The sequence below is a fragment of the Sturnira hondurensis genome, unplaced genomic scaffold (assembly GCF_014824575.4).
Source record: "Sturnira hondurensis isolate 20B ecotype Veracruz unplaced genomic scaffold, ASM1482457v3 Scaffold0009719, whole genome shotgun sequence".
Classification (NCBI taxonomy): Eukaryota; Metazoa; Chordata; class Mammalia; order Chiroptera; family Phyllostomidae; genus Sturnira; species Sturnira hondurensis.
Window position 1 is genome coordinate 2,498,716 of NW_028082350.1, and position 11,435 is coordinate 2,510,150.

The following is an 11,435-nucleotide window of genomic DNA, read 5'->3' on the forward strand; positions in this document are numbered from 1 at the left end:
CTGAAAATGGGTGGAATTTTAACTGGCTTTCATAAACTAGATAAGTTTAATTTAGGGCACTGGTGTAAAAAGTGATCCATAAAAGGCTAACGTATGTTCAAAGAAGGATGAGTTTTGTAGAGAGAAAGGTTTAAGGAGATATGTCAGAAAAGTATGTTAAAAGCAAAATACAGAGAAGAGGACTTTGAATGTCAATTTTAAATTTTATCTGGAAGCAATTTAATGAGTTACAAATTCAGAGTAGTATTTTAGAAATACTGTTCTGACCATCATTGATTATTTTGTTGGAGTGTGGAGCTGATAGAGGCAGGGAAACCTAGTTATTAGCCTGTGTCCATTTATAGTTTTCAGAGCCTAAATTATTATGGTAATTGTGAGACTAGAAAAGATTAAAAGGGACGGCTTTGCATATTAGGTTACCTCACACCTATTACAAATAATCTTGCAGAATAGGATGAATGAATTCTAAACAACATAATTACTGCTAGTGTATTATGGTATTCTGTCATGTATAATGAACACTCACATTTTATGCACATTATACACAGGATTATTATACCCATGTATAATATGCATCCTTATTCTTCCCTCAAAAACTTGGGCCAAAAAATGAAACCCCGAAAATGGTGCACAGTATGCACAGCAAAATACACTATCTCCCTTTTTGAAGTGTTCAGTGTTACAGAGCAAACTATTTTTTAAGATAATTCACTGTTTATTGGAAAACATTACATGCTCATATTACAAATGAAGAAACTGACTTCCCAAGGTCACAAAACTAGGAAGCAGCGGTGCTAAGGTTTGAACCCAGGCTGACTGAGTCCAAAGGCTGCACTTTTGCTGAGGCAGCATGATGTCCTCCCTACGCCCAGGGCAGATGGTTTGCAGTAGGCCATCACTGCTAGTGCACATACCTGACTATGAAGGCACGAGGGGTGTCATTTCCTGTTTGAAAGGGCAGTAAGTGCTGTAAAAAAAAAAAAAATTCACTATTTAATATTAAATACTAGAACACAGACTAATGAAAATAAATTACTGGTCATTTCTGAGATCCACTTAGAAGCTTACCTGTTATGCTGGTATCTACCTATATTTCCAATTACCATAGACCATTTTCTAAAACTTCCTTGCAGAACTGGGCAAAGGTAACTTGTTGAACAGATTGTTATTTATGATAATACATGAAAGGTGTAATGCAAGTCATTTGTAAATGTATTTGAATTACCAAAAAATAAATTAATTCAGGTTATACTAGAAATAATTGTTAAATAGTAATTATTTTAGTACCAAGATGCTTAGAATTGCTTAAATGCTAAAAAATTGAAAGATCTAATAAGAGGGGTTCTTTTTTTTGTTTTTGTTTTTAAGATTTGTTTACCCGAGGTATTGATATACAAGCTGTGAATGTGGTAATAAACTTTGACTTCCCAAAGCTGGCAGAGACCTATCTCCATCGTATTGGAAGATCAGGTGAGGGAAAGAAAGGAGATGTTCTTTGTGGAAGTCATTTGAGAAGTTTATTCATTGGGTTCTGTTTTTCTGTGAAATAGAGTATGGTAGCAATGAGAACAGTGAGTTAAAACTAATTTATTTCTTTGGTATTTAAGGCTAATTTCTGGTTCTTCTGGAACACTTACTCAGATACATTAACTACCATATGTGTAATTTGAGATAAAATTAACAAAGGAGAATTTAACTTTTTTTCATTAAGTGGTATAATCAATAACTACTGTTTAGTATGTGTATTTTGGCAACTTTTTTAAATGTGTTTAAAGTGATTTTGCTTTTTCCTTTGTAAATAACAGCCTAACCTATTCCCAAGTCTCAAATACAGTCTCTTGGTTTTGGCAACTTTTCACACAAATAAACATATTGTCATTTGAAAAAGGTAAAATAGAGTAGACTAGTTTGGGCTGTAAACCTGAAATAATGTGAATTTGCGAAGACTAGAAAAAGTGGTTTTGTATATCCAGAATGGCACTGAACAAAAACATTAGTCTCCTATGGTTTTTGGCACTTGCAGACTTGCACATGCACATTGATTCTCATATTGAACTACTTTTTATATTAATTTAAAAATTTTTTTTGTTAGGTCGCTTTGGTCATCTTGGCTTAGCCATCAACTTGATCACATATGATGATCGCTTCAACCTGAAAAGTATTGAGGAGCAGCTCGGAACAGAAATTAAACCTATCCCAAGCAACATTGACAAGAGCTTATATGTGGCAGAATACCACAGTGAGCCTGTAGAAGATGATAAACCATAACAAGCATGTGCGTACCTTACAATGTAGATTAAGTGAGCATAATGTTAAAAGGAAAGAAATTAAGATCCTCTTTTGAGGGGGAAATTTAATGTCCCCACCATACATAATAGCAGTAGAGGGTAAAGCCCTTGTTGGCTTAAATGACAATGAAACAGGGAGTATTTCTTGGGTGAAGTTGTGGTCTCTCATTAGAGAAGAATCTGTACTGTTCTTTCTTTCTTTTTTCTTAAGATTTTACTTATTTATTTTTAGACAGAGGAAGGAAGGGAGAGAAACATCATTGTGTGGTTGCCTCTCAAGTGCCCCCTACTAGGACCTGGCCTGCAATCCAGGCCAGTGCTCAATCCACTGAGCTGCACCAGCCAGGGCAGAAGAATCCACACTGTTCTTTTTTTTTTTTTTTTTTAAGATTTTATTTATTTATCGTTAGAGGGGAAAGGAAGGAGAGAAGGAGAAAAATATCAGTATATGGTTGCTTCTTGTGAGTCCCCTGCTGGGAACTGGCCTGCAACCCGGGCGTGTGCCCTGACTGGGATTCGAACTGCGATCAACTGGTTCGCAGGCCCACAGACCCACGCTCGAATCCACACTGTTCTTGAATGCAATCCAAAGTAGTGTGCTATATGAGCAGTACTAAGACAAATTCAAACTTCAAAATAATGAAAGCAAAGAGACTCTTTCAGCAGTTTTTGAATGTGAAAAATAACTTTCTTTTATCATTCTGTCCTCTCTGTTGGAATTCACTAGTAATTTCTAATGGATACCTCAATAAATCAGGTTAAATTACCTGTAATACCTTACTGCTGAATGTGTAATCAGCTTATGAGGGTAACTATAATAACATTTTTTAAATGCCCTCACACTCTGCTTTCCTGCACCTCCCTCTCATTTCATGTTTTGGTGACTCTTCAGGCCCAGCTATACATGCTCAAAACAAGGCTCAACATAAAGTAGTCTATTTTTGGAGTTTTTTCTAAATAAAATCTGATTAAATTTGAAGGATGATGGTTTCCAAATTAGGAATAAACATTTTACCTGCCTCATATTACTCTTTTTACTTTTTTTTTTTCATTTTTACTTTTAAAAAAATTTAAATGTCAAAATCCTCAGCCAAACATAAAACTAGCCAGTGTTTGCTAGTATACTGTCAGGCTATTTATTAAGTTTATATAAGATTAAAAGAAAATAATTGATTTAAATGTTGTGAAAGACTGCTGGCTGTTACCAGGATTTTCAGCCTCTCATTCTGTCTCTAGAATGCCTAGAAATTCTTTAATCCCGTGAGGATTTGTACAGTAGGCAAAAGCTCAGTATAGCTATTAAAGAGAGAACATTTGGGATAGGGATTGTGAAAACCTATATACTAGAATTCAGATTGCCTTCAAAGGTGTTAATTCTAGGTTTCTTCTTTCTTTTAGGCTTTGACAAACTAAAGAAGGCTTGTTCGTATCTGTGACACATCATTTTGGGGGGATGCTCTTCTCTTTATGGGTTTTTCATCTTTTATTTTGGAACTATGAAGACTTAAAAGAGCTCAGACATTTTTTTCTTTTTTTAACTGGTGAAGAGAAACCTAAAAAGAAGGAATTTACCTTTTTTGTTCCACTTGTTTGCACTGTGTGCTGACTGAACATTAGTTGCACTAACTGCTGGTTTTTAAAAAGTGTTTTCTGGGGAAGAAGGGGGACAAGGAAGGAGGAGAAAGAAGAGAAGAGAAGGGAAGAAACCCTAAAAAGAGAAGAATCTTAATGAATATACAAGCTTGTCTACAATTTCAGAATTCTCAAACAGCTGGTTCTTGAGTGCATTTCAACTTCTCCCTGATTACTCATCTGTTTTTTAAGCCTGGAGAGCTTATTACTTATTTGTGCGAAGTGCCTTATGCTATGAGACCATTCAGAATATCATTTTTTAAACACAGCCCAAGAAATCAACAGTAGTAATTTCTTTCCTTTTTAAAAAAATATTTTTTTCATTTTGGTTTCAAGTTGGAGTCTCTCTCTTTCCTTCCTACCCAATACTCAAGCCCAGGGCTGGAAGATGAAACATATTAGTAATGTTAAATATCATTTTCTTTTTCTTTACGTGGAGGAGTTGATAATGCAACTGCAGTTCATCCGCACTGTAAATACATGTATTTAAAAAAAAAAAATTCCCAAGTAAAAATTTTTTTCTGGGCTGAGTAGATGCAACATCATCGCTCCCACAGGAAAGAGCAGTCTATATCATTGCAGGAGCCATATGACAAGCCTTTGTGCTCTATAGCAGAACACTAAAGACTGGTTTGCATACGCCTCCATTAGCAGCTATGGCACTTGACGTGTAGACATGTCAGCCTTGACCCTCTTTCCTCTGTGGCAAAATGTGTCCCATAGAAAACTGGGTGTGTATACTTGTATAAACTTTGTAAATAAGTTTTTTTCTGGGTTCATATATATATATGTATATGTATATGTATATATATATACACACACATATATATATATACACACACACATATATATATCTATTTTTTTTTTTTGGATGAAGGTTGCTGGGATTAAGGGGATTAGAGTGATTATGGGAGCAGCTAAAGATGAGAGGGGCTCAGTTTTCCGCAACACTAAATTCTAAAAAGTGCTTTGGCCTCCTACTATAGAGAGCAGACCTCTCTGGGAACCCTGTGGTGGAAAAGGGCCCCAGACGTCCTCTCTGTTTGCTGCCACACTATCTCATGTAGTACCTTCAGAGGAGGATTGTCAGAGGGTGCAAGGAAGTTCTTTAAACTTTTAATTCGTGGTATTATTTTCAAGAGGCTCTCTGATTTTGCTTCTTCCCCCTTTTTAAAAGTTAGGAACTTTTCAGGCTTTACAAAAGGGGACAGAGATTAATCTGCCTTGCAGTGTGGGGATTCAGTTAAGTGGCAGTGTATGTATAGAGCATGGGTTTGTGTTTTCACAATATTAGCCAGTTACCAGCTTTGGTTAAAATTAGCAGTTCTGGGGCTTAATTTCTGTGGATCACCTGTACTGTACAAGTGTGTTGCCCTCTGCCCACCTTGATACATAAATTTGAGGAATGGGCAACCCCTGAGAGCTGTTAACTTTTATGCTACAGAAAGCTGCTTGCTATCCTCTAGCTTTGTGACCAAAATTATTTGTCATTTTGCATTGTAAATTGCTGGCAAATGCTTTACAGTCAATAGTGTTGCATTAAATTGTGCCCCTCCCAACATGCTTGATGTTTGGCCTGATCTCCAGGCAAAAGGAGTGAGCTGAATCAAAACCAGTGAACTTTTTAAAAAATATTTTTAATTCCCTTCTAACCCAGTGTACTAGGTCAATCAGGAGGCATCTAAGGTTTAAAACAAAAAACAAAATGAGAATGTTTAAAAATTTGATTTCCATGTTTCACTGTTTTTTCAAAGCCCTAAAATATTAGTCTTGGAAATGCTTTTATGTTTGACTCATCTGGATAAAGAAATCAGTTATTTAGAGTTGCAGTTTTACTATCTTGTAAACAAAAACCTTGTGACTCACCCAGAATATCTTGATCAAAATCCTGCAGATGCCTCCTGATCAGACATAGCCCTTACTCCTTAAAAACTGTAGCAAGAGCTGCACAGTACAAACTCAAAAAAGAATAAGCTCATTTATTTGGTATCCAGCCAATGTTGGCTACTAAATACAAGTCCTAATTAAAGTAGCTTTTTCCCCCAGGGAGTGATGGGGGAGAGGATTTAAAAGGCATCAACTTTTGACCAAAAAAAAAAAATGTTGCCCTAGTACTAATGCAGCGCTCTTTTGCTCCTGCACCTCTGGCAAGATAAGAGGGATCATTATTTTTTAAAAAAGCTCGTAAATGCAATTTTGTGTCTTGCTAGAGAATGTGGGTGACTATAAACAGCACAGTCCTCCTTGCCATCCTCAGACTGTCTGCTTGGTGCCACATGCCTGTGGGTCCTTAAAGCACAGACTTGAAAGTATTACTGAAGTACAGCCTCTGGTGAGGAGTGGCACTTAAACTGTTGGGACACCAATATTGGACACAGTCTTGTACAGGCAGCTGTCCAGTTTTGGTGCTTGACTCTTGGAACAGGAATTGTTAAATGGAAAGATGCTCTAAGAACTACTAGGTCAAAGCCTAGTCTCTTTTTAAATCCCCCTTAACAATAAGGAGCATTTGTTACTATTGGAAATTTTCATGTTCTTCCAGTATTAGGTGTTTATTTTTAATGCTGACATTTTTCCACTGGTTCATTTGGATGAAAACTATTGTTTTCAATATTTAAATAATGTCCAGCCCATGGTTTAGCCTGTGGTTGTATAGTTGTGTAATGGGTTATGGACTGTTACACACCTTGTTGCCTCTGGACCTATTTTGTCTTTCTTTTTCCAAACTGATGGAGGAACTTTCTTGCCTTTCCCTTAGGAATGGAGTAAATTCTAAAATGATGTTCCACAGGAAGAAATAAGGGAGAAGGAAACCTAAAAATGTATCTAAATTATTTTCAAGTTGTCCCTACACCATAAGGGTTGACCACAAAGGCTGGGGGTGGGGGGAGGCAATTGGTTATCAATATTTGTCTTCAGAATGAGATGGGAGCATCTTTCCTCTCCTGTGTGCTTTGTGTTTGATACCATCATGCTTGGGTTAGAACCAGACAGCTCAGCACAAAGCTTGAGGGTAAATTGTTGGAATCAAAACATCTCATTCTGATCACTCTATTTATTTATTTTTATTGTTTTAATGGGGGGGAGGGAGGTGACTGTGCCCCAAAGGGAGGGTGTCTGCACTAAGGATTTATACACTTTGAAAGCTCATAACCTCATCAGGAACTGCCTTGAACCACACTCCTGACCTTACAGATGAGTAACAAAAAGATGAAATAAATTCTTGGGAATTAAGCCATGTTATTTTAATTTGCCCCCTTTTTCAGTGTTCTGTGTATCTTAAAAATTGTTATTGTGGAATCATCTTTTGGCAAAATATCTTTGTCAAAATTATTGGCCTTGTGGGAGCTGAAGTCAGTCAGTGTTTTGGTAAACTTATATGGACTTTCGTGAGCTTGTAGTTCTACTGTACATCCTTAAAGATAGATCTTTGAAAATTCCCTAAGAAAATCTACTCTCCTGATCTAAAAACTCATCTTTGGGGTAAAGAGTTAAGGGTCCAAAGTTTATAACAGTTCATGAGGTCAGAGGGAGCTAGCTGGGCACCTAGACTCTGCCCCTCCACAGCTGACAGATTCTAACAGTAGGTGTATTTAAATTTTCCAATACACAGTACTGGGGCAGAGATTAAGATACAGACCTACTGTATTTTAATCAGTGGTTGTGGGGGAGGGGTGCCTGGAGAAAAAGTGACATCCCTTTTTTGGAAACTTAAAACCTGAAAATTTTTGTTAAAAAAAAAAAAAGATGGGGTAGAATTTCATTGTCCCTAGCCACAAGGGACCAATTCCACTGAGATGTGAACAGCGGGGACTCAAAAAGTTTTGAAAACATTTGGGGAAAGGGAAAATTGGCTTTCTGTTAATTGGCAAGTGTTCCAGTGGGACTTTTTTTTGGTTGGGATATGTTATGTTGTATGTGCATATATAGACCAGAGTCTCTGCTGAGTTTATGAAGTTCAGGAAAGATGGTTAGTAAAATCTTGATTTTTGTTAATTTATCTCAATAAAAGCCCACTGGAACTCCAAATATGTGTGTGTGGTATGTTTATTAAGCAGAAGGCTGTGCTATCAAGTTAATTCATACTGAGTTGAAGTAGTAACACTACACTACTGTGAGCCCCATAGAATAAAATCAGCACTGTCCAGCTTTCTACATTTCACTTTGTCAATTTTTGTTGCATAAACAGAACCAAGTCATTTGCAAAGGAAAAAGATGTTGGTCTACAAGGTGTCCAAGGGGATTGATTACCAGCAGTCATCACCTCCCAGATGTTTCAGAAATATGAATACATGCACAAAATACAGCGGTAAATCTAACATTCAGTGGCATTTGTATGCTAAGAACTTCAAAGTATTATGGAAAGAAAAGATCTAAATGGGAAATGCAGAAAGCCTAATACTCCCTGAAGATACTTAGGTATAACTAGTTAACAGGGTGGGGCAAAAGTAGGTGTGCAGTCATGAGTACATGGAACAGTTTTATATTACATGTTCATTGTATTTTATGTATGAGTAACTACACCTAGTTTGCTTACCCTGTTTATGTAAGGCTATTAATTGCAGAAAGTACCGGGGACACTGACTGGGTGGCTCTTGGTTGGGAGTGTTGCAAGTTTGATCCCTGGTCACAGTGCATACAGGAGGTAACTGATCAGTGTTTTCTCATAGCTTCTCTTCCCCTCTAAAGTCAGTAAATGTATCCTTGGGTGAGGATTTAAAAACTTTAACAAAGTGTACCGGGTATTTGTCTGCCTCAGCACACCTGGGTTTCCCCTACACCTCTACATTTGTAGATAGGGTGTATGTAAAACTGTCCTACATTTCCTCCCATTACAACTGTGGCCACTTTTTTTGTTGAGACCCAGATAGTATTAGGGATGGGAAGTGACCTCAAGAAACTTTTTTTTTTAAGATTTTATTTTTTAGGGGAAGGGTGGGAGAAAGGGAGAAATGTCAATGTGTGGTTGCTTCTCGTGAACCTCCCACTGGTTACCTGGCCCGCAACACAGGCATGTGCCCTTGACTGGGAATTGAACCAGCAACCCCTTGATTCCCAGGCCACACTGAGCCACACTAGCTTGGGCAAGAAACAGATTCTTACATGATGAGATCAATAATAAACTTATGGAGATTGGTGGAGGGGAGGCTGGGGATGGGACATGTATAACCTATGGCATAGTGTCATTCAAGTTTTTAGTAGTGGTACCATGGGATGAACATAAAGGAAAAGAAAGTCATGGAGAAATCAAAGGGTTCCAGCAATTTGGAACAATAGGCTCTTGAATGCATACATAAGACAAAAAATTATGAACATGCACTTAACATACAAAGAGAAGGAGAAGGCCTATGGGAGTTTTGAGGGATTCTTATCTGTAGATACCTTTATCTTTAGTAATTGACTACAGTGTCCCTAGAACAGAATAGGTGGCATCCTTTTAAAGTTTTATGTGATTTGTATGCACAGAAAGTCTGTATCTGATGAGAATTACAGCTTGGAGCCAGTCTGTTAAACATCTCAGATTTTCAGGCCTAAGTCAGTTCACTGAGAGAAGCTTTTTTCTTTTCTTTTTTTTTGGCAGAATTTTAAGGTTTTATTAACCCAATACAGTGTGCACACAATCTGTGTATTCATTTTCTTCACTGCACAGCCTGGCATTGGGATTGTTGACTCTGATGGCCAGCTGGGCTGCTCTGTCCACAATGGCTTTGTGGTTCTTTGAGGAGACGTGAGCAATCTCAGCACAGTAAGATTTGTTGCACATCAGCAGCACTTCAAGCTCCTGGACATTATGGACCAGGAACTTTCGAAAACCACTGGGAAGCATGTGCTTTTTTGTTGTTGCTCCCATAACCAATGTTGGGCATCAATATCTGGCCCTTGAATCTTTTGTGCACCCTATTATCAGTGCCTCTGGGTTTCTGCCAGTTCTTAATTTTGGCATAATAGTCTGACTGGTGCCGAATAAACTTGGTCCTCTTTTTGACAATCCTGGGTTTCACGAGGGATCTTAGGGCCACCATGGTGCTGAGTAAGAGATGGCTGCCACCTGACAGAAGCCTCTTAAAAAGAAGCTGGGTACCCCTTCTAACCTTCCTCAAAAGGACTTGTAACTATTTACTAGGTTGATTGTGTATTGGAAAAGAAGAAATATTATTTTTGAGGACTATTGAGACCCAATATGCTACAAAGGTCACAGTAAAGATTTATGGAGGTCAAATGATCCATGGAATTTTGTGTTTCTTTTTAGTATATCTATATAGATTTTTAAATTCCCATCCTCCCACTCCCCACCCTTTGGCAACCAAGAGCTAATTATTCTCCATATCTCTGAGTCTTTCTGTTTTGTTTACTCTTATTTTTTTATAGAGTCCACATCTTAGTGAGATCATATGGTATTTGTCTTCATCTGACTTTACTTACATAATAATATCCTTTAGGCCCATCCATGTCACAAACAGCAAGATTCTGTTTTATCTTATTGCTAATAATATCCTATTGTATACCACATCTTTATCCATTCATCTATCCATGGACATCTAGGTTGCTTCTATGTCTTGGCTATTCATAGTAATGCCAGAGTGGACATAGGGGTGCATTATCTTTTTAATTTTTTATTTATTTTTATTTCTAAGTGTATTTTATTGATTATGCTATTACAGGTTTCCCAACTTTTCCACCTTTATCTTCTCACCACTCTGCACACCCCAACCCTCCAGCACCCCTCATGCACTTAGTTCATATCCATGGGTTGTACATATAAGTTCTTTGAGTTCTCTGTTACCTACATCATATTTTATCTCTCCCCATATATTATATGCCTACCAATTATGCTTCTTCCCAGTACCTTTCCCCCTCACTACTCCCTCCTTCCCACTGAAATCCCTCCATGCATTGTCCATTTTTCTGATTCTGTTCCTGTTCTACTTGTTTGCTTAGTTTTTGTTTTCATGGATTTCTTTTAGGTTCATTTGTTGATAGGTTGTGACTTTGTTGTCATTTTACTGTTAATATTTTTTATCTTCTTTTTCTTAGATAAGTCCCTTTAACATTTCATATAATAAGGGCTTGGTGATGATGAACTCCTTGAACTTGACCTTATCTGAGAAGCACTTTATCTGCTCTTCCATTCTAAATGAAAGCTTTGCTGGATAGAGCAGTCTTGGATGTAGGTCTTTGGATTTCATGACTTAGAATACTTCTTTCCACTCCCTTCTTGCCTGTAAGGTCTCTTTTGACTAATCAGTCTTATGGAAACTCCTTTGTAGGTGACTGTCCCCTTTTCTCTTGCTCCTTCTAGAATTCTCTCCTTCATTTTAATCTTGGCTAATGTAATTATGATGTGCCTGGGTGTGTTCCTCCTTGGGTCCACCTTCTTTGGGACTCTCTGAGCTTCCTGGACTTCCTGGAAGTCTGTTTCCTTTGCCAGATTGGGGAAGTTCTCCTTTATTATTTGTTCGAATAAGTTTTCCACTTGTTGCTGTTCCTCTTCCCCTTCTGGTACCCCTACAATTC

General features: G+C 37.6%; 1 protein-coding gene and 1 pseudogene across 7 annotated transcripts in view; one reads left to right on the forward strand and one right to left on the reverse strand.

Annotated features, from left to right (window-relative positions):
* DDX6 (DEAD-box helicase 6) overlaps positions 1 to 7,949 on the forward strand; it is a 37,748-nt gene extending 29,799 nt beyond the window's left edge. For all 7 annotated transcript variants that reach the window (XM_037057432.1, XM_037057430.1, XM_037057429.1 and 4 more), the window contains exons 12-14: positions 1,369 to 1,470; positions 2,093 to 2,275; positions 3,687 to 7,949. In XM_037057432.1, coding sequence (XP_036913327.1) covers positions 1,369 to 1,470; positions 2,093 to 2,268 — 278 coding nt within the window. In that variant the 3' untranslated portion in view covers positions 2,269 to 2,275; positions 3,687 to 7,949. The remainder of the gene's footprint in view (positions 1 to 1,368; positions 1,471 to 2,092; positions 2,276 to 3,686) is intronic.
* Positions 7,950 to 9,516: 1,567 nt separating this feature from the next.
* On the reverse strand, positions 9,517 to 9,973 carry LOC118994686 (60S ribosomal protein L32-like; annotated as a pseudogene).
* Between the last annotated feature and the right edge of the window lie 1,462 nt (positions 9,974 to 11,435).